The sequence below is a fragment of the Syngnathus scovelli genome, chromosome 7 (assembly GCF_024217435.2).
Source record: "Syngnathus scovelli strain Florida chromosome 7, RoL_Ssco_1.2, whole genome shotgun sequence".
NCBI lineage: Eukaryota > Metazoa > Chordata > Actinopteri > Syngnathiformes > Syngnathidae > Syngnathus > Syngnathus scovelli.
The window spans coordinates 19,061,454-19,084,945 of NC_090853.1; the positions used below are offsets into that span (position 1 = coordinate 19,061,454).

General features: G+C 45.1%; 1 protein-coding gene across 13 annotated transcripts in view; it reads right to left on the reverse strand.

Moving 5' to 3' along the window:
• The window catches only part of LOC125971900 (unconventional myosin-XVIIIa), a 172,512-nt gene that overhangs the window by 60,112 nt on the left and 88,908 nt on the right, over window positions 1-23,492 (reverse strand). For all 13 annotated transcript variants that reach the window (XM_049725041.2, XM_049725045.2, XM_049725043.2 and 10 more), the window contains 8 exons: window positions 22,908-23,115; window positions 22,330-22,439; window positions 22,000-22,065; window positions 18,086-18,214; window positions 15,901-16,044; window positions 15,612-15,701; window positions 12,164-12,283; window positions 11,875-11,986 (listed from right to left, as the gene is read on the reverse strand). In XM_049725041.2, the coding sequence (XP_049580998.1) occupies window positions 11,875-11,986; window positions 12,164-12,283; window positions 15,612-15,701; window positions 15,901-16,044; window positions 18,086-18,214; window positions 22,000-22,065; window positions 22,330-22,439; window positions 22,908-23,115 (979 nt within the window). The remainder of the gene's footprint in view (window positions 1-11,874; window positions 11,987-12,163; window positions 12,284-15,611; window positions 15,702-15,900; window positions 16,045-18,085; window positions 18,215-21,999; window positions 22,066-22,329; window positions 22,440-22,907; window positions 23,116-23,492) is intronic.

A 23,492-nucleotide genomic window follows, 5' to 3' on the forward strand; every position in this document is an offset into this window, starting at 1 on the left:
TGTTCCCACACTGCCAACTAATGTAGAGTAGGGGGTCCTTAAAGGTAAATTTGTTCTATAGCCTGATTTGGAGCCCTTCTGTACACCCACCAAAGGCCTGAGTGCCTTGAAACTCTAAATACAGTACATAACAGAGTTCGCTAATAAGACGTTAAATCAGTTGAAACCCCAGCAACCCAAAACATTTCCAAGATATGGGCCCCCAAAATGTAAACAAAATGTATTGCATCATTTTAAAAGAGGCACTTTTACAAGGTTAATTGCTCTAAAAGTATTATATCTATGCTATTTTTAAGCACAGAATCTGATAGACGGAGCCAGAATACACCCGGATACAGTGATCCCTCGCCACTTCATGCTTCACTTTTTGCGAATGCACGACTTTGCGGGTTTATAAATGATGGGAGAACGGTGTTATCAGCGTGTATTTAAACGCCGGGGCATGCCTCTGAGCAATGTGCGTCACTGCAAACAAGCGTGGGAAGCACGGCAGCCAGCCTCTCACGAACGAGGCAGGACAACCATGTGCAACACGGACTGTTTATTTAGGGAATGTGAAAAGGGTAAAAGGGAGGCTGGAATGCAGGCAGAGCAGGTACACGAGGCGACTGATGAGCCTGTCCGCGAGCTCACGTCGTGTATTGTAGTGGCACATAGCGGATCAGGCAAACGGGAATCAGGTGGTAGGCGTGTGTGTGTATGTGTGTGTGTGTGTGTGTGTGTGTGTGTGTCAAAGCAGACGTAACAGCCAGGACATGGTTAAACAGTAGAATAAAAAAACAACCAAACTCACTTTCTTGCTCCCGTGACGTTTTTTTTGTTTACCGTAAATCATGCATGCGCCCTATAATGCGGTGCGCCCTATGTGGGGATTAAATACAAAATAGACCCCGTAATTTGGTCTGCGCCTTACGGTCGTGAAAATATGGTAACAAAAAATTACCGTAAACGTTTCCCGGCTCCGCTCTGCTCTTACCATGCTGGCCGGCTGACGCGCTCTCGCACTGGTCCGGGGGCCGCGCATATCCAAGGTGAAGCTGTGCGCGCTAATCAATGCTGATGGCTGCCACCTGTGCCTTTGTTACCGGCTAATTAGGGCATGTATTTAAACCCCGCAAGCCCGTCAATCTGCGGTTGTTTGTCTGCCTTGATACAGGTATGCATGCCACCTGGTTCTGCTATGCCACCTGATTCCCATTAGCCTGATCCGCTGTATAGCGCAATGCCTATTTCCTGATTCACTATTTAGCAAAAGCCTGTTTTTATGATCTGCTCTGGACTCTGGCTTAACATTCTGCCTGTCCCCGACCACGAGCTTGCTATGCCTGTCTGGTTTGATGACGCACAACGCACGCTCACTGACCGGCTCGTCAGCTTGCCTTATCATCCTGCTCTGCCGGCATTCCAGCCCTTCTTGTCTCTTTTTTCCTTTCATCAAACCCGTGTTGTATTTGGTTGTCCTGCCTCGTTTGTGACAAAAAGCGCAAATCAGAGATATTGCTGATTCTCCGCTCACTCTTTGTTTGATCTTCTGCCCTCTGGGAAGAGGTACAGGAGCCTGGGCTCCCGCACCACCAGACTCACCAACAGCTTCATACTCCAGGCTGTTAGGATCCTGAACTCTCTCCCCGCTCCTGCGTAACGTCCTGTACTTTTGCGCTATATTCTGACTGTCTGGTGTATGCACACTTGCTCCATTTTTGCTCTTATTTATTATGTTATTTGTTTATTTATTATTTATTCATCGCTCTTATTTATTTATTGTTTGTGCCTTCTTGTTTTTACTTTTTGTGTTGTTTACTTGTATGTATATTGTGTACTATGTCTTGTCACCGTGGGATAGTCGGAAACGTAATTTCGATCTCTTTGTATGTCTTGGCGTGTGAAGAAATTGACAATTAAGCAGACTTTGACTTTTTGGACTTTGAAGTTCCCAGATCCGAAAAGTTGACGTGACACCCAAACTTAGAAGGGCCAAAATTTAAACACCGTTTGAATTTGAGGCCCCAATTAAATAAAAATCAAAAGAGGTGTCATTGGGGAAGTTCTTGAATTTTGGGTGGCTTGACATGGAATGATTCCAGACAGCATTTTTCTCAGTCCTGTTCTCCTATTTAAGTGACAATTTAAAGGCATGTGTAGAAGCTAGACAAGCAAATTGCATCAGAGCAAAGAATCTTGAAAGGTTTGATTAATTATAATTCAAAGTTTTACTGAAAAGTACCATTCAGCTTTATATTTTCTTTTTTTGCAGCTATTTTAGGGTATTTTATTTAAAAAAATTAAAATCATACTCATGTCCAAAAATGATTAAACAAAGAAACTGTAGCCAACGTTTGTTGATTAGCATAGAGGATTTGGCAAATACATGCCCATACAATGCAAACTAGCGTCAGTTCAATACAAACACGAGTCGGAGTTTGAACTGATTAGTTACCGTATTTTTCGGACTATAAGTCGCGTTTTTTTTTTCATAGTTTGTGTGTGTGTGGGGGGGGGGGGGGGCAACTTATACTGAGAAGCGACTTATATGTGAATTTTTTCATAAATTTTCAAAAATTAAAATAAAAAATAAAAAAGTGAAACCGCGGTAAACGAACCGCGAAGTAGCAAGGGATTACTGTAATTTGAATTTCAAGTGATGTCAGCAGCGCGGCGGTTGTTTACATAAAGAACAAAGATTCGATCACGGGATGACGAAGATGACGAAGGGTCCCACGTCCTACCGGCATCATAAGCGGCTTTGTTTGTAAGTGACACGGAGGACGAAGAGTTTGAAGGATTTAAGGATTTGGAGTGACACAGAAGGTTTGAAAAACTATTATGGCTTTTACGCACGCCCGGTTCTACTCTACGGAGCTCTCTTTCACCTCCGTGGATGGAAGTCGGGGCCGGCGCTCGGCCGGGTGGCTGCCCGGGGACGGTGGATGGGGCTCGAACATGGCTTTTACGCACGCCCGGTCCTACTCTACGGAGCTCTCTTTCACCTCCATGGATGGGAGTCGGGGGCCGGTGCTCGGCCGGGTAGCTGTCCGGGGACGGTGGATGGGGCTCGGACATGGCTTTTACGCACGCCCGGTCCTATTCTATGGAGCTCTCTTCCACCTCCGTGGCTGGAAGTCCACACTGCCACACGCCTGGAAGTCGACGCCGGTGCTTGGGTCCTTGTACTTTGTTAATGCTACAATATAGTTATATACTAGATCTGTGGAATAACGACGAGGCTGACGTCAGGGCGCACGTGCGGCGTTGACAAAGGACGAGGAATTTGATCGATGGATTTAATGACGTCATCTGATGGCGCCGTGGATGGCTGCCACGGTGAGTCGCTCTGTTTCTTTGTCTTATTTTGTGTGTTTTCTGTGTCTTCTGCTGTCCATCCCGGATCACTTTTACTGTCAGAGGCCTCAGGTGGTGCGTGTTGGCGACAAAATCTCCGCCAGCATCACGCTGAGCACGGGAGCCCCCCAGGGCTGCGTGCTCAGTCCATTGCTCTTCACCCTGCTGACGCATGACTGCACTGCGACCTACAGCGACAACCGCATAGTGAAGTTTGCTGACGACACGACTCTGGTGGGTCTCATCACGAAGGGCGACGAGACTCGGTACAGGTCGGAAGTTGACCTTCTGACCACGTGGTGCAGGGACAACAACCTCCTGCTGAACGTCAATAAGACCAAGGAAATGATTGTTGACTTCCGGAAGGGTCACACAACACACCTGCCGCTGATCATCGACGGTGCTGTGGTGGAGAGGGTGAGCTGCACCAAGTTCCTGGGGGTGCACATCAGTGAGGACCTCTCCTGGTCCGAAAACACCTCGTCACTGGCAAAGAAAGCTCAGCGCCGCTTGTACTTCCTGCGGAAGCTCAGGCGTGCATGTGCTCCTCAGGCAGTCCTGTCTACATTTTACCGTGGCACCATTGAGAGCGTCCTCACCAGTTGCATCGCTGTCTGGGGTGGTAACTGCACTGAACAGAACTTGAAGGCCCTGCAGCGCATAGTGAATACGGCTGGTAAGATTATTGGTGCTTCGCTACCCTCCCTGAAGGACATTTACACCTCCCATGTCGCCCGCAAGGCAACCTCGATTGCCAGAGATGTGAGTCACCCGGCTCACTCTTTGTTTGACCTTCTGCCCTCTGGGAAGAGGTACAGGAGCCTGCGCTCCCGCACCACCAGACTCGCCAACAGCTTCTTTCTCCAGGCTGTTAGGGCCCTGAACTCGCTACCCCCTTCTGCGTAGCGTGCGGCACTGTTGCGCTATTTTCGGGAATGTCTGCTGTACGCGCACTTGCTCCTTTTTTTTTTTTTGCTCCTCCTATTTATTTATTTATTTATTTATTTATTTATTTATTTATTGTTGTGTTATTTATTCATTATTTATTCAGCACGCTTTTGTTATACTTGTTTACTTGTTTGTCTGTTGTGAGCCATGTCTTGTCACCGTGGGATAGGGGGGAACGAAATTTCGGTTTCTTTGTGTGTCTTTGGCATGTGGAGAAATTGACAATAAAGCTGACTTTGACTTTGACTTTGACTTTGTTAAACATCGGTCAGTCTTCTTCTGGTATTTTCTCTCCTGTTCTTTCTGACTCAGACTGTTTGTCGGAGATTTTAGCCGGAGCGGCGGTGCTATACAAGCTAGCGCGACGGCGGCGACGCGGAAAACGAGCGGGAGCCCTCGTAAATCTGAGGCAGAGAAGGTTCCGTTCTGCCCTACCGTCAATTCATCTTGCGAATGTCCGCTCCCTGGCGAACAAGATGGACGAACTGCTGCTCCTCACTTCAAGGAACACGGACTTCAGCAGATCCGCCGCGCTGTGTTTTGTTGAGACGTGGCTTAGCGAACGAACCCCCCACCACGCCATGGAGTTAGCTGGGTTTCGGCTAACGCGTGCAGATCGCAGCGCGGAGCTCTCCGGAAAATCAAAGGGAGGTGGTCTCTGTTTCTACATTAATGAACGTTGGTGTACCGATGTCATGGTGTTGAAAGAGTTTTGCAGCCCTCTTCTAGAAACACTTTTCATAAACTGCCGGCCGTTCTATTCACCACGGGAGTTCTCCTCGATCGTCATGGCGGCTGTTTACATCCCACCACACGCACGTGCGAGTGAAGCCACGCAGATGCTGGCTGACCAGGTGACAGACATGGAGAAACTTCTACCAAATTCACTAATCATTGTTCTGGGTGATCTTAACAGGGCGAACCTCGCACACGAACTCCCCAGATACAGACAGCACATAACGTGTCCCACCAGAGGGGCACAGACACTGGACCACTGCTACACCGTAATTAAGGATGCATACCACTCTGTGGCTCGTGCAGCTTTAGGACTCTCGGACCACTGTCTAGTTCATCTGATCCCTGCCTACAGACAGAAACTAAAAACTTCTAAGCCTGTGGTGAGGACTGTCAGGAAGTGGACAGTGGAGTCAAGGCAGGACCTCCAAGCCTGCTTTGACTGCACCGATTGGAGTGTTTTTGAAGCTGCAAATTCAGACTTGCATGAACTCACTGACACTGTCACATCATACATCAGTTTTTGTGAGGATCTGTGTGTGCAGACTAAGACCTTCTGCACGTACAACAACGACAAACCTTGGTTTACACCGAACCTTAGGAGGCTGCGCAAAGTCAAGGAGGAGGCCTACAGGAGCGGCGACCGGGACCTGTTCAAGCAGACCAGAAACACACTGAACCGAGAGGTCAGGAAAGCCAGGAGGTGTTACGGGGAGAGCCTGGAGAGACACCTCTCTGCCAATCCTGATCCCTCAACAGTGTGGAAAGGCCTGCAGAGCATCACGGGCTTCAAGAAACGAACCCCCCGTCCTGTGGAGAGCCCAAGGCTCGCTGACCAGCTAAACAGGTTCTACTGCAGGTTTGATCGGTCCTCCCACACAACGGGACCTCCTGCAGCACAATCCACACAATCCACATACTCACCTCCCCCCACAACTGCTCTGTCCACACCTCCATCACCGTGGTCACCGACTCTCTCTCTTGCAGAGGCCGCGCCCGCACTCCAGATTCGCGAGGAGGAAGTGCGCCAGATGTTCCGGAGACAAAAGATCAGGAAGGCACCGGGCCCAGACGGCGTGTCACCTTCCTGCTTGAAAGTCTGCGCTGAGCAGCTGGTGCCCACCTTTGCACGGATCTTCAACCGTTCCCTGGAGCTGTGTGAGGTGCCCTCGTGCTTCAAGAGCTCCACCATCGTTCCAGTGGCCAAGAAGCCCGCCATCACAGGTCTGAATGACTATAGACCTGTTGCACTGACATCTGTGGTCATGAAATCTTTCGAGAGGTTAGTACTGAACCACCTGAAGGATGTCACGGGCCCCCTGCTGGACCCCCTCCAGTTTGCCTACCGGGCAAACAGGTCGGTGGATGATGCGGTCAACATGGGACTGCACTACATCCTGCAACACCTGGACACCCCAGGAAAGTACGCCAGGATCCTGTTTGTGGACTTCAGCTCGGCGTTCAACACCATCGCTCCTGACATCCTCCAACAGAAGCTCATCCAGCTTGCGGTGCCTGCCTCCACCTGTCAGTGGATCACCAGCTTCCTGACCAACAGGAGACAGCGTGTGAGGCTGGGGAGCATCACATCTGACACCCTGACCACCAACACTGGAGCCCCTCAGGGATGCGTCCTCTCCCCACTGCTCTTCTCCCTCTACACCAACGATTTCTCCGCAAGTGACTCTTCCGTGAAGCTCCTGAAGTATGCAGACGACACCACTCTCATCGGACTGATCCAGAACGGTGATGAGACTGCGTACAGACAGGAGGTGGAGCGGCTGGTCCACTGGTGCAGCCAAAACCACCTGGACCTGAACCCGCTCAAGACCGTGGAGATGACAGTGGACTTCAGGCGAGGCCCTTCACCACTTTCACCCCTCACTATCCGCAGTAATACTATTCTCTCATCAGACACCTTCAAGTTCCTGGGAACCACAATCTCTCGGGACCTGAAATGGACCGGCCACATAGACTCTGTCCGGAAGAAGGCCCAGCAGAGGCTGTACTTCCTGAGACAGCTCAAGAAGTTCAACCTGCCGCGGGAGCTGCTGAAGACCTTCTACACTGCCATCATCCAGTCTGTCCTCTGCACCTCCATCACTGGCGAGTTTGGATTGGCCTCCAAACAAGACAAGCACAGACTGCAACGGACAATAAGGACTGCAGAAAAGATAATTGGAATCAACCTCCCATCTATCCAAGACTTGTACCTGTCCAGGACCAGGAAACGTGCAAGTAACATCTCAACAGACCCTTCGCACCCAGGTTGCAGCCTGTTTGAACTACTCCCCTCCGGATGCCGTTATAGAGCTCTGTACACTAAAACCAGCAGACACAGAGACAGCTTCTTCCCCCAGGCTGTCGCTCTGATGAACTCACACCACTCTTAGAGTCTCAGAGTCATTACTGTGCAATAACATCCCGCTTGCCACACCTTTTTTGTCTACACTGTTTGTACTATGTGTCCTCTCTGCATCCATTGCAGCCTGGTCATCCTAGAAGAGGGACCCTCCCATCTGTGGTCTCTTCTCAAGGTTTCTCATTTCCCCTAGCTGGAGTTTTGAGTTTTTCCTTGCCCTCTTGGGAGTTTAAGATCAGGGGGTGTTTGAGAATATCTTTCGTTCTTCACATGTCCTGAGTGTTGTTGTTAGTCACCTAAATGTTGAACAGAGGCTGTGATTTACCGAAGTCAAATTCCTTGTTTGGCACGCTCAAACATGGCGAATAAAATTGGTATTCAAGATGGCGGCGCGTGCACACGCAGCGGCCACTCTCTGTCCCGTCAGTACGGTGATTTGTTCGTCTTATGAGTGTTCGTCCGACAGTCTTGTGTGTTCGTCTCGTCCGTGCTACAAGTACAGCAGGCAGGTTCTGCTTGACATCGGCAGAAGTGGGTTTTGCGGCGTTCTGGACTTTGAAGCGTCGACATTAAAGGCGCTCGGACTGCTACGTCCTGAAACGTCGCCGACCACACCCGCTATTCCTTCCCCGGTTGGGAGCCGTCGGAAACGGTGTGCGAGGAGGCAAAAGAGGGGCAAGCGCGGAGGCGTCCGGGCCAGGCTGGCGGCCAACCCAGCGCGACCGGCGGTGCCCTCCATTCTTCTGGCGAATGTTCGATCGCTGGACAACAAAATGGATTACGTTCGCCTGCTGAGGTCTACGAACCGGACGGTGCGGAACTGCTGTGTGCTCGTGTTCACCGAGACCTGGTTGAGTGACAACATTCCGGACTCTGCAGTGCACCTGGAGCGGCTAGCGTGCTATCGGGCGGACCGTGCCATTGTACGAGGGGGAAAGTCGCGTGGAGGTGGAATATGCGTCTACATCCGAGAAGAATGGTGCCGGGACTCTGTGGTGGTGTGTAAGCACTGCTCGCCGCTTGTGGAGTTTGTGATCATTAAGTGCCGTCCTTTTTATCTGCCGAGGGAATTTACCGCGATTCTGCTAGTCGCGGTATACATCCCGCCTTCCAACATCGAAGGAGACAAGATCGCGGCGCTTGGTGAACTGTACCAGGCTGTCAGTGAACAGCAAACAGCGCACCCTGACGGTTTCACCATCTTCGCTGGAGACTTCAATCATGCCAACCTGAAGTCTGTTTTCCCGAGGCTTCACCAGCATGTTCCCTTTCCGACACGTGGAGACAGCTTCCTGGACCTAGTCTACTCGGCGCAAAAGGGAGCTTTCAAAGCCACCCCCCTCCCCCATCTGGGGCTTTCTGACCATCTCACCGTTTTGCTTTTGCCCGCATACAGACAATTGGTAAAGGCATCCAGGCCGGTTCGGAGGCAGGTTCGAGTGTGGCCTGAGGGTGCCTCCGATGCACTTCGTGACTGCTTCGACACCACTGACTGGGACTTATTTAAGCAGGCAGCCACCTACAACGATTGGACGGACATAGAGGAGTATACTGACTCTGTTACCTCTTACATCACAAAGTGCATCGATGATGTGACTTGCTCAAAATCCGTCGTCACTCGCGCGAACTGGAAGCCGTGGCTGACGGGGGCTGTCCTCAGACTGTTGAGGGCCAGGGACAAGGCTTTCAGAGCGGGGGATGAGGCTGGCTTGAGGACAGCGAGGGCCGACCTGTCCCGAGGCATCAAAGAAGCAAAGAAGGCGTTCTCGTGCAAGGTCTCCACCCACTTCAAGGACAGCAAGGACGCACGTAGCCTTTGGCGGGGCATTCAGACCATCACGGACTACAAGCCCGAGCCGAGGAGCTGTGAGGGCGACGTCCGTCTGCTGAACGATCTGAACCGCTTCTTTGCTCGCTTCGACGCCCAGAACAGCACTTGCCCACTGAAGTCCACTCCCCCCCTGCACGAGCAGCCCCTGCGCCTCTCTGCCGACGGTGTGAGGAGGGCGCTTGCCGCTATTGACACCCGTAAGGCGGCGGGCCCTGACAACATCCCGGGTCGAGCGCTGAAGGACTGTGCTGGGGAGCTGTCGGGTGTCTTCACGGACATCTTTAACGTTTCCCTGCAGCAGGCCATCGTCCCCTCGTGTTTCAAGGCTGCCACCATCGTTCCTGTGCCAAAGAAACCTGCACCGTCCTGCTTCAATGACTACCGCCCTGTGGCACTGACGCCCATCATCATGAAGTGCTTTGAGCGGCTGGTCATGGAGCACATCAAGTCCCCTCCCCCCCACCATTGACCCTTTCCAGTTTGCGTACCGTGCCAAGCGGTCCTCTGAGGACGCCATCTGCTCTGCCCTCCACTCGGCCCTCACCCACCTGGAGAGAAAGGACTCATATGTGAGGTTGCTGTTTGTGGACTTCAGCTCTGCCTTCAACACCATTGTGCCGCAGCGACTCATCTGCAAACTCGACGAGCTGGGCCTCAGTACCTCCCTCTGCAACTGGATACTGGACTTCCTCTGTCAGAGGCCTCAGGTGGTGCGTGTTGGCGACAAAATCTCCGCCAGCATCACGCTGAGCACGGGAGCCCCCCAGGGCTGCGTGCTCAGTCCATTGCTCTTCACCCTGCTGACGCATGACTGCACTGCGACCTACAGCGACAACCGCATAGTGAAGTTTGCTGACGACACGACTCTGGTGGGTCTCATCACGAAGGGCGACGAGACTCGGTACAGGTCGGAAGTCGACCTTCTGACCACGTGGTGCAGGGACAACAACCTCCTGCTGAACGTCGATAAGACCAAGGAAATGATTGTTGACTTCCGGAAGGGTCACACAACACACCTGCCGCTGATCATCGACGGTGCTGTGGTGGAGAGGGTGAGCTGCACCAAGTTCCAGGGGGTGCACATCAGTGAGGACCTCTCCTGGTCCGAAAACACCTCGTCACTGGCAAAGAAAGCTCAGCGCCGCTTGTACTTCCTGCGGAAGCTCAGGCGTGCATGTGCTCCTCAGGCAGTCCTGTCTACATTTTACCGTGGCACCATTGAGAGCGTCCTCACCAGTTGCATCGCTGTCTGGGGTGGTAACTGCACTGAACAGAACTTGAAGGCCCTGCAGCGCATTGTGAATACGGCTGGTAAGATTATTGGTGCTTCGCTACCCTCCCTGAAGGACATTTACACCTCCCATGTCGCCCGCAAGGCAACCTCGATTGCCAGAGATGTGAGTCACCCGGCTCACTCTTTGTTTGACCTTCTGCCCTCTGGGAAGAGGTACAGGAGCCTGCGCTCCCGCACCACCAGACTCGCAAACAGCTTCTTTCTCCAGGCTGTTAGGGCCCTGAACTCGCTACCCCCTTCTGCGTAGCGTGCGCTACTTTCGGGAATGTCTGCTGTACGCGCACTTGCTCCTTTTTTTTTCTGCTCCTCCTATTTATTTATTGTTGTTTATTATTGTTGTTGTTGTGTTATTTATTCATTATTTATTCAGCACGCTTTTGTTATACTTGTTTACTTGTTGTCTGTTGTGAGCCATGTCTTGTCACCGTGGGATAGGGGGGAACGAAATTTCGGTTTCTTTGTGTGTCTTTGGCATGTGGAGAAATTGACAATAAAGCTGACTTTGACTTTGACTTTGACTTTGAAAAAACTCTTGAATCTTGAATCTTGAATTTGGAGTGACACAGATGGTTTGATAATATTATTGCTTATATAATAGTTATTTGATATATAATTTATATATCGTTATATGGGCCTGTGGAATATTTTGAAGTGCAAGCGCCGTCAGTGGTGCGCACCCATTGTTGACAGAGGACGATCGATGGATTTAATGAATTGGAGTGACACAGAAGGTTTTAAAAACGTGTTATTTATGTAATAGTTATTTGAATAACTCTGAATGTTACATCAGGCCCGTTCTCAGCTCTTCGTTTCTGTTTATGTCACGTTAGCATACCTATCGTTTAGCTTGTTGTTGCTCGTTCATGTCGTGTTGGATTTTTTCGAATACATTTCCGCCAAAATGCGACTTATACTCCGGAGCAACTTTTAGTTAGTAACTATATGTTTTTTTTCATATTATTGTGCATTTTATGGCTAAGACCAGCTCAGTGGCCTAGTGGTAGTGTGTCCGCCTTGAGACTGGAAGTTTGTGGGTTCAAACCGGGTCATACCAAAGACTGTAAAAATGGGACCCATTGCCTCCCTGCTTGGCACTCAGCATTAAGGATTGGAATTTGGGGGTTAGATCACCAAATGATTCCCGAGCGCGGCACCGCTGCTGCTCACTGCTCCCTTCTCCCCCAGGGGATGGATCAAAATCACACGGGGATGGGTTAAATGTAGAGGACAAATTTCACCACACCCAGATGTGTGTGTGACGATCATTGGGACTTTAACTTTAATGCGACCTATATTCCGTAGCGACTTTTAGTCCGAAAAATACGGTACTCTCGCTGTTGGCGCTTGTCTAGGAAAAAGTCTTACCTGATTCATCATCATCCAACACTCCAGTGAGTTCAGAGGCCCTGATTAGACGAGCCTCCATCACTTCCATCTCCATGAATTCCATTTGCTTCTTCGTGTCGTCAAACTGGGCCTAATGGATACGTGAAAGGAAAAGATTGCTCTGAGCACAAGCTCAACAAGCGAAAGTAACAAAATCTTAACAAGTGAAAGTAACAAAAAACCAACATGTGTGTGCATGCGTGCGTGTGTGTTTGTGCGTGTGTGTGTGCGTGCGTGTGTGTGCGTGCGTGTGCATATGTGCATCTACCTGCAGGTCCTTCATGTCCTTCTCAAGACGGAGTCTCTCGGATGTTTCAGTTTCCAGTAGCTGGGAGGCCGACTCCCCTGTATTCCGTTCATCAGTCAACTCCGATGACAGCTCAGTAATCTGATCATATCAACACACACACACACACACACACACACACACACACACACACACACACACGCACACTTGAGGTTTTCCGCGAAGGCGAAGGCCTTCACACTTATGTTATTCTAGACCATTCACTTTGAAGGCGAAGGCCTTTAAACATATAATATTCTACTTTATTGAGTGAAGGTGAAGGCCTTCACACTATTGTTATTCCTGTCCTTTATTATTCTACAAATTCCGCTCACTTTTTTGACGCTTAACTAGCTTAACACTTTTAACTTATTCCAAATATTCATGACACCGTTGCTTACATTTTTTTTATTCCAAAAATTTTCCGTTTTCACAAAATTCACAAATTTTCGGCAATTTTTTCCCCATTCATTCTTAATGGCACATTCAACATTTCACATTTACGTCATTCCAGTTTGAAATTCACATCATTCAGCATATTCAAATCACATTGGGGACATTCCCAAACTTGCCAAATTAAAAAATTTCACGTTTTCATGTTTAAAATTTGCGAAAAATTTCACAAAATTTCCTTTTTCACTTCTCATTTCTACATTTTCCAACCGATTCAACTCGTTCCAACTTTTAATTGTTCGTCTTTTGCCTGCCTATTCCACACCTTCCCACTTACCAAAAATTCAAAATTTTCAATTTTGAAATTCACAACAAATTTTTCAAAATTTAGTTTTTCCCTTTTAATTTCTACATTTTTCAACCGATTCAACCCATTCCAACTTTATTCACGTTGTTCACCTTATGCTTACCATATTCACCCCTTTCACCCCTACTTCCACGATGCTTACACAATTCACCCCTTCACCCCCACTTCCAGTGTGGCGGCCATCTTGGATTGACCCTGAAGTGCCCCCCAAATGAACTCCGCATGAACCAGAAGTGCCCCAAATCAAACTGGAAGTGACCCCAAATGAACCAGAAGTGACCTCAGGTAAACCGAAAGTGCCCCATATCAAACCGGAAGTGACCCAGATAAACCGGAAGTGACCTTTATAAACCGGAAGTGACCCAAAATAAACCAGCTAACCTCAGCTAAACCGGAAGTGACCTAAATTTAACCGGAAGTGCCCCAAATAAACCGGAATTGACCTAAATGAAACCAGAAGTGCCTCAAATCAAACCGGAAGTGACCTTTTTAAACCGGAAGCGGCCCCAAATAAACAGGAAGTGACCTCAGCTAAACCGGAAGTGACCTAAATTAAACAGGAAGTGCCCCAAATAAACCGGAAGTGACCTAAATTAAACCGGAAGTGACCTAAAAAAATTAAATTCCCATTCATTCTCTATGGGGATTGAACATTTGCTCTAACTTCTACAATTTTTGACCGATTCAACCCGTTTCAACTTTTGAACTCCAAAGTGAACCTCTTGAACCCGTAGTTTTCGTTTCGTTCCAAATTTCAAAAATTTTGGGCGCAATTCTTTTTTTTTTAAATTCCCATTCATTCTCTATGGGGATTCAACATTTGCTCTAACTTGTACAATTTTTGTCCGATTCAACCCGTTTCAACTTTTGAACTCCAAATGAACCTATTGAACCCGTAGTTTTCGTTTACTTCCAAATTTCAAAGATTTTTGGCGCAATTTTTTTTTAATTTCCCATTCATTCTCTATGGGGATTGAACATTTGCTCTAACTTCTACAATTTTTGTCCGATTCAACCCGTTTCAACTTTTGAACTCCAAAGTGAACCTCTTGAACCCGTAGTTTTCGTTTCGTTACAATTTTCAAAAAGTTTTGGCGCAATTTTTTTTTTAAATTCCCATTCATTGTCTATGGGGATTCAACATTTGCTCTAACTTCTACAATTTATGTCCGATTCAACCCGGTTCAACTTTTGAACTCCAAATGAACCTCTTGAACCCGTAGTTTTCGTTTCCTTCCAAATTTCAAAATTTTTTGGCGCAATTTGTTTTTAAAAATTCCCATTCATTCTCTATGGGGATTGAACAGTTGCTCTAACGCAGGTATGGGCAAACTACGGCCCGTGGGCCACATCCGGCCCACGGGACCGTTTAATCCGGCCCGCCAACCCTAAATAAATGTTATTAAACTCAAACAAGTTTAAACAAGTGCGTGTACGTACTCAGTAGTACGGAAATAGCGCACTCGCGCTCTATTTGTATCAGTCCCGAATTTAGAGCGTGGGCTGTGACGACGGCATTTTTGTAATTTGCGCGCCGAGCTTTCGGATACAGTTTTACGCTAAAGCCACCCACAAACCTTCCCCTGGAATCCTTCCATTAAAATGAGTCGCCCAAGGAAAAGCAAGGTGGACACTGAGTGCCGAGTGTTTAAAAAGAGTGGCCAATTTGGCTCGACGTACGCGACGTGACGTTCAGCCACATGAACATCAACATCAACCCGTCACAGATCTAGGTAAACGGACCAACACCTCGGATCTCTCCTAAGAATTGCCACAACAAATTTTACTCCAGACTATGATACACTAGCAAAAAAAGGGAGACAAACAACACTGTTCCCACTGAAAATGAAGGGGAGGCTTTCAAGTTTGTTGTCAAAAAATGCATTTTGAATATGAGCTGTACAAATAGCAGGGATTGAAACTAGCGACCATTCTCATTTTCAAACAATGCAGGATGCTCAAGGACATTGATGCACCACCTGTTTGTGACTAATCTTAACCTGTAAAGTTCTTAAGGCTTACTTTAAGGAAGTGTTTCCCGTTTCCTCACCTCTGTTACCAGGTGTTTGAGTTAAAACTCTGCTCTGATTTTCAGATATCCTCACCGTGTTGCCGTTTTGATTACTTTATTTAGATGTATGCTTTCACCGATTCTTCAAGATGATATATTTGGTCAGAATGTTTGCCGTTTGATGTGATCTCAAAAGATAAACATATTTCATTAATCTGACCTGCAGGCACTGAAGTGATGGACTGTTATTCATAATAACAGTGTCGTATTTTATGAGAATCACTGATAGCAGTTTTTTAGGGATGTTTTTTTTTTTTAATGCTGTTAATAAATGCATTTGTTTTCCAAAAACTTTTTTTGAATATCCATGCTTTACTACCTACTAAAGGCCCAAATCTTTTATGCAATGACCTTTACAGGTCGTTTATATTACTTCACACAAACACTACATCCATCTGCTCCTGGTTCGGCCCCCCGGTCAAAATTTAGAACCCAATTCGGCCCGCAAGTCAAAAAGTTTGCCCAGCCCTGCTCGAACGTCTACATTTTTGAACCGATTCAACCCGTTCCAACTTTCAACTGTTTATCTTTTGCCTACCTATTCCACAACTTTCAACCTACCAAAAATGTTCGTTTGTTTTTGTGTTTTTGCCATTTACCCTGCTCTCAAGACGGTCATTGTTGAGTCTTAGTTCATTCCTTTCTTTCTCGACTTTCTCCAGTTTCTGTTTCAGCTGAAGGATCTCTTCCTAGAATGCAGCATAAGATGTATGATAAAAATTAAAATTAATCTGTGTAGTCGATAATTCAATGATTCAATAGTCACTCATTTAAAATTTAAATACTTTATAACTTTGAGAACTTTATTATCAATTGGTTATTTATGTCTAAGCAAAATGAAATCCCAAAAGAGACGAAACCACATGATCGTATACGTTTTATGCTTACATCCTTGCCACGGATCTGTTCCTCAGTGAGTTGCACCTCAATCAGAGGTCTGACGTTAGTGAAAAGCTTCCACCATGGCCAATCTTTAACCCCACGATTCTTCTTTATGTTCTTCTGGATACAACGGATTGCTAAATCCTGGATCTGTCAGACAGAAAGCATACAGAATTGTTTTCATCGGAAGACAAGAACAATACGAGACTGAATCGAAAAACATGAATAAGTGCACATGTTTTTTGGTTGCCTTTTGGTAATTATCTAGCTGATTAAATCAGCCAATTATTTGCCGATTGTTTTTAATAATAATAATACATTTTATATAGCGTAATTTTCGGACTATAAGTCGCACCAGCGATAAAATGCACAATACAGTGAAAAAAAGCATATATAAGTCACACCGGAGTATAAGTCGCACTTTTGGGGCAAATTTATTTGTCAAAATCCAACACCAAGAACAGACATGAACCAGCAACAACAGGCTAAACGATACGGTATGCTAACGTGACATACACAAACGCGGAGCTGAGAACGGGCCTGAGTAACATTCAGAGTTATTCGAATAAGTATTACATGAATAACACGTTTATCAAACCATCTGTGTCACTCCAATTCATTAAATCCATGGATCGTCCTTTATGTAAACAATGCCGCGCATGCGCCACATATGCGCTGCTGACGTCGGACTCGTAAGTTGCATTTCTAATTATTCCACAGACCCATATAACGATATATAAAGTATATTTCAAATAACTATCATATAACAACAATATTATCAAACCATCTGTGACACTCCTAATCATTAAATCCATCAATCAAATTCCTCGTCCTTTATGTCAACAACGCCTCGTGCGCGCCGCACAGATCTAGTATACAACTATATTGTAGCGTTAACAAAGTACCAGGAAACACATGTATTTGGTAAACGGCTCTTTATTTAACAAAACAAGAGTTCAACGAGCCAACAACTACTGAACTGTAACAATAAAAACAAATACAAGTTGCTACACGAAATAAAATATATCAAATAACTAAAACATAAATAAGTTTTTCAAACCTTCTGTCACTCCAAATCATTAAATCCTTCAAACGTGGGGCCCTTCGTCATCTTCGTCATCCCGTGATAGAATCCTTTGTCCTTATGTAAACAACCGCTGCGCTGCTGACGTCACTTGCAGGTCAAATGACAGTAATCCCTTGCTACATCGCGTTTCGTTTATCGCAGTTTCACTACATCATGGATTTTTGAATTTTGAAAATTTGCGAAAAAATTCACATATAAGTCGCTCCTGAGTATAAGTCGCCCCCCCACCCAAACTATGAAAAAAACGCGACTTATAGTCCGAAAATTACGGTATATATATATATTACCTATATGTACTCTTAACCTTCTCAGCAATCTTAGCTTACACAAGTAACTCGCATTATTTATTTCACATAAATCTATTTCCTTTGAGTGGTACGATGTAGTTTTGTCTTCATTTTACTATTACTCAGAGGGGGCCATCCTGTCTCAGATATCGAATGGTCCCCCCATTACTCATGCATGCCCATTTTGCGGAAACTAAAAGTGCGGATGCCCATTTTGCGAAAACCTGAAACTCACAAGTTTAATCCTAGTTCAGACCGAATGCGAGTGTTATCCAGAAGTGGGAGTCCATAAATTAAATAGATGTGTAGATTAGCAAAATAATGAGGTTTAAATGTTTGCCATAAGCCTCTGTCTCACACTGTCACACAGCCAAAAATTGAAAGCCATTTGCCCCAAAGAGAACACCCGCTCTGCTTTAGGATGCCTGCCGGATAATATTTTGTATGACATCGAAATAACTTACTTGGATTTGAGAGTCACCACTGAGGAGCAGTGCTTTGCTGCTGCTGTGAAGCTTGGCAGTGGCGTATATGTTATGTGAGAATGTGGTCAAAGAACCCTACAACAGGCACATAACCCCTACGCAGCCTGTCCTTTGTTCTAGCAGGCACATTCTCCATCGTTGTAGCTGTTGTTTATATCGTGTTCGACAAAGTTAAAACAGTGACTGGAATTGGCCATAAAATGCACCCTGTGGTGTCCTGGCCAATATCAGCCGTAGCGATACCCTTCGACTTGGAGTGAAACTGCAGTAAATCTTGCCACAGTGACTCCCAGGTGGGCAGCGACCGCCTGAGTATAAAGTAGCCTTCTCACCTTCCTCTTTTTAAAAGCTTGTCTGGCCAAATATCCTCTGCATGCACCCTGGAACAGAGAGATATTTCTTCTGGTCTGAACAACCCGCTGCTCCTCAAGCCTTGACAGAGTCCCGGCTCTGAAGAAAACCTGAGCGAGGAGAGCAGAAAAGTTATCATTATATTACAATACTAACTGGAACACAATTCTCAAGATTTCCCATTTTTTAAATGTATTTTTCTACCATATTATGAAATTGATTTTGAGATTTTGGTCACCACTCAAGCAATTTTCAAGATTTCTTATCATTTAAATGTATTTGTCTACTACTTCCAAGAAAGCAAGGAGAGTAACAGCAAATTGTTGCTGTTAAGTAAGCCAATGTCACTGAAACTTGACAAAAACACAAAACTTATTGATGTAATACAACTTAAAATGAAGAAAAATAAAAAACAAAGCCCTAAGGCATTAGCTCACCATTACCGTAGGCACAAAGCTCAAAAGAGCATGTCGTAGCCCCCTATTCATATCTATGATTGTTCTTCAGTGGCATGAGTTCTGTCATGCAGTATTGCACGCATCTTTCAAACACGCTCGTTACAGTATACAATTGTTTATTTATTTATTTTGGGGGGAATCATGCAATCTCAACGGAGGTGGAAAAAGGAATCCACCTCACTTCCAATCAACCAATTTTGGATCAACTTTAACAGTTTCAAGATTTTTTACATTTATTCACAATAATGTTGGAAATAAATTTGGTGTTTGTAGACCATAGAAATCGTACTTCAATCAATTGGACAATGGACTTTGATGAATGAACCCTCTCCCCAATTAGTTAAATAAAAAAGTCAGAGTTCATCTCGCGCAAGTCATGGAAGGCATGAATTGAGGGGACGTAACTGATAGCTGTAAAAAAAAAAAAAAAAAAAAAGATCAAAATCATATATATTGTGTGTGTGTGTGTGTGTACATACACGTATATATATGCATACAGTGGAGCCTCAGTTTTCAAACGTCACAGTTCTCGAACAAATCGGTATTTGAACAAAACATTCGAGATTTTTTTGCTTCGGATGTCGGACGAAATTTCGGTTGTCGAACCTCGCGAGATGAGCCGAGAGGACCCGCATGCCAACTGACTCCGTTCATTATTACATTCTCGGTATTCTGAGGATTGCATCAACTCTAATCATGCCTCCAAAGGAAGCAAGTGGGAGCAGTAAAGCTGATCATGGTGAAAAGAGGAAAGTAGTGTGCAAAATGGTTGAATTTAAAAAAGAATTAATCGCAAAATATGAGTCCGGTGTGCGTGTGTCAGAGTTGGTGCGGGAGTTTGCATGGCAAAATCGACAATAAGCTCATCCTGAAAAACAAAAACGCTCTTAAAGGAAGTGATGTTGCGAGAGGGGCGACTGTGCTTACCAAACAACGGCCACAGGTGCTGGAGGAAGTTGAAAAACTCTTGCTAATTTTCATTAATGAGCAACAGTTGGCGGGGGATACTGTTACTGAGGGCACCATTTGTGCCAAAGCGAGACATCTTTCTGAGGACCTGGAAAAAAAAGGCCCTAGTCTGGTTCCTGAAGGGTTTGTCTTCAAGGCAAGCCGAGGATGGTTCAATAATTTAGAAAGGGAAGTGGGATACATCCAATAGCAAATAGCATCCAATAGCTGGTCTTTTGATGTGCTTTTGTTTCCCTCACAATTTAAAAATATATCTTTTACTATTAGAATGAAACACACAGGCGAGTTGCTACAGATACAGCAATACATTCCCCAGCCTAGCCTACTCTATTAATTCAGTTTATTATTTATATTATTATATATATTATCTTATTTATACATCACCTACTCACTTATTTATGCAGTTTATGGTGTAAAATAATGAAAAAATGCATTAAAAAAGCGTTTTTTTTTTGCTTGGAACTGATTGAATCTTTTTCCATTATTTGTAATGGGAAAACATGATTCGGAATTCGAACGATTCACTTCTCGAACAGCCTTCTGGAATGGATTGTGGTCAAAAACCGAGGCGCCACTGTATATATATCAGTGACGTGCAGTGAGGTCCATGACTGGGGAGTCACTGACGTCCCCCTGCCCCCCCCCCCCCCCAGTAAAATTTAAACTATTCTAGTTAAAATCTCATATCAGCAGTCTTCACGCATAAAAACACTCAATAAAGCACATGGAATCAAAAAAAGACATGCTCCGAAGTCCCGTTGTCCGAATCAAACCTTTTAACACCGGAGTTGGTCTTCCTTTACTGATGACCTGCTTTGACCGAAAATCCATAGTTGAAAATCGTTTGGATATGTAATCCTTGATTGTAAAACGAAATGTAAAACCGAAAAATAAACGAATATAAAACGAAATAAATCGACGACTGCTCCTCAGTTGTTCACTGTAAATTTGAACTGGAGATGACTTATTCTACATGTGGGCGCATGAAGAATCCCGGGATTACAAGCACCCCCTGCCATAAGGCTGGAGAACCTTTTTTTCGTTGCCTCCGTAAGGTCTCTTTTCAAAGCCGTTTTGTTCATCAACTGAAACACAACGTTACAGACAGATGACAAAAAACACTAGATATTATATACATCAGCTTAACTATGGAAAGTAGTTCATATAGCCACAGCGTTTGAACACTTAAACAGCGACATAGAGACAGACAGCAGTTCAGTCTAACTGCATAGCCGTGTGATTACGCAATCCTCAGAGGAGGCAAGGCAGGAAGTTGGCTCCTCCGAGCAAATCGTCTTCTGTTTTAAAATAACTATAAAAATTCTGCGATTTTGGTCAAAATGATACAAAACTACTGAAATTAAAAGGAAAATGACTTTATAATAAAAACAATTGAATTTGTTTTTTCCCTTTTCATGATGGCAGGGGAGGCGTTGCCTCCTCTGACCGCACGTCCCAGACATATACATATATATGAAAATCTCCAAGACCAAGGAGTTGGTCATAGACTTTGGGAGGAACAGGCCTAAGCCTAGGCCCGTACTGTTGGAGGGGGCTGAGGTGGAGGCTGTGGACTCCTACAAGTACCTTGGGGTGTGGCTGGATAAAAAACTGGACTGGTCAACTCACACCAACCACCTTCACAGGAAGACACAGAGCAGGATGTACTTCCTGAGGAGACTACGTTCTTTTAACATCTGCAACAAACTCTTGGAGATGTTCTACCAGTCCGTGGTTGCCAGTGTCCTGTTTTACACCGTGGTGTGCTGGGGCAGCAGCACATCCAAGAAGGACACCTCCAGACTGGACAAACTGGTCAGGCGAGCCGGCTCTCTGATCGGCAAGAAGCTGGACTCTTTGGAGTCGGTGGCAGAGGCAAGGACACTGAAAAAACTGTTGGACATTATAGGCAATGTCAGTCACCCTCTGCACTCTGTCATCACTAATCGGAGGAGCCGGATCAGTGGGAGACTGCTCCTCCCCAATTGTAGGACAAGCAGACTGAAGAACTCCTTTGTCCCCCAAGCCATCAAGCTATTCAACTCCTCACTGGGGAGGAGGTGACATGGACATGAACAGGGACATAACTGTACACATTCTCTTTTACATTTCATTGCTATCTCTTGCACTGTGTGTATTTCGGCATCTTCTGTATATCTTGATCTCTTGTGTTTTTCTTGTGTATCTTGTATTTTACTGCTACTGGACACAGAATTTCCCTGAAGGAGTAATCCCAAGGGATTAATAAAGTTGAGTCTAAGTCTAAGTCTAAGTCTAAGTCTAAAAAAATCTTATATAAACCGCACCTGACTATAAGCCGTAGGGTCCAAACTTTTGGAAAAAAGTCGCGTCTTTACGGTATATATATATATATATATATATATATATATATATATATATATATATATATATATATATATATATATGAAAAAAACTACACTATATACATATAAAAAACCTACACTCACCCGACTTAGTCCCATGTGGTAGTTGCTTTTCTCCAAATCCAAGGACTCTAGCAATTCCTCCACTGCCTGGAAACCAAAAAATACAATCAGCTGACACATTTGCATGACATGACATCACCAACAAGTCTAAACTAGTCTAGTCTAGTCTACAACTAGTCCAACATTATTAATTACAGTATGTCTATTTGCCATGAAACCGGACTGCGTTTCCTCAATAATTGAATCCAGGACACTCTTCAGTCTCTTAACTACTATAATAGCCAATACTTTGTAGTTCAGTATTTCACCCATCACGCCAGATTTAAAGAGCCTGAAAAATATCACGCTCACCCTCTTCTCATCTGTCACAATGTAGTGACGCCCATGCTTCTTGGTCAAATGTGGTGCCAGGACATCAAAACGCCTTCGGAACTCAGAGAATACCATGTGGTCTGGGTATCCTGGACGAGTAGAAAGAATGACAAAAATGTGTCAAGATAGAAGGGCCTTTGCATCTTAAGAACAAGCTTCAAGCTTCTCGAGATGACCAGAGAAAATTCTGGGAAAAAGATATGGGGATTTTTAACATGTACACTATTACAATACTAAATTTACAGAATAGTTGGTCAAATTGAGATAAGAACAAAATAATAGAACTGGATGAAATACAAGGGGAATCTAACAAATGGCTAAAATGTACAGAACCAGCACAAACGACAACGTACAATGAATGCAGATGATTGTCAAATTTGATTATCTAAACTTGGATTACAAATTTCAAATAGTCAATTTTTGTCATTCACAAATGATCAAGAAAAAGGCCAAAGTACACAGTTAGGATAACATAAACATCATTAATACTAAAAATAAATAAGACCATTGCACCATTCAAACAGCATATTTAAATTATGATTATTTATTTTAAATACCTTGTCTGTAAATGCGCAATGCATCCAGCAGTTTCGATCCTCGCAGCTGAGCTCTTAGGAGACCAACATCCAAAGTCATGAGCCCTGAATCTGCACTCTCTCCATGTGCAACACGCAGCTCGCTTCCTCCTCCAACTGCCTCCACTTTGGGCAGCAGACAATGGACAAAGTGGACTTTGGAGCGACGCACCATGTCAATCAGGGCATCCTAAAAGAAATAATTTATTCAATTCCTTATTGCTTCTCCGCAATATGGTTAGATTCCACCATTTTATATGTCCTGTTACAGCTATAGTTGTGAAAGTGCTATATAAATAATGCATGTACTGTAAGTGCTGTCTTTATTTTGGAAATAGTACACAATAGTACAATAGTGCAATATAATTTTGGTCAGTTATTATTTTGGTCTTTATTTTGGAAATAGTACACCGATAGTACAATAGCGCAATATAATTTCGGTCAGTAAAATGCGCAAGTAGACAAACTCATTTAACGCTATTACTCTATTTTTTTTGTGAGTCTGAGTCTCTCAAGCCTTCCTACATAATTTCAAGCGGTACTGTAATTGTGATGTGATAATATGAC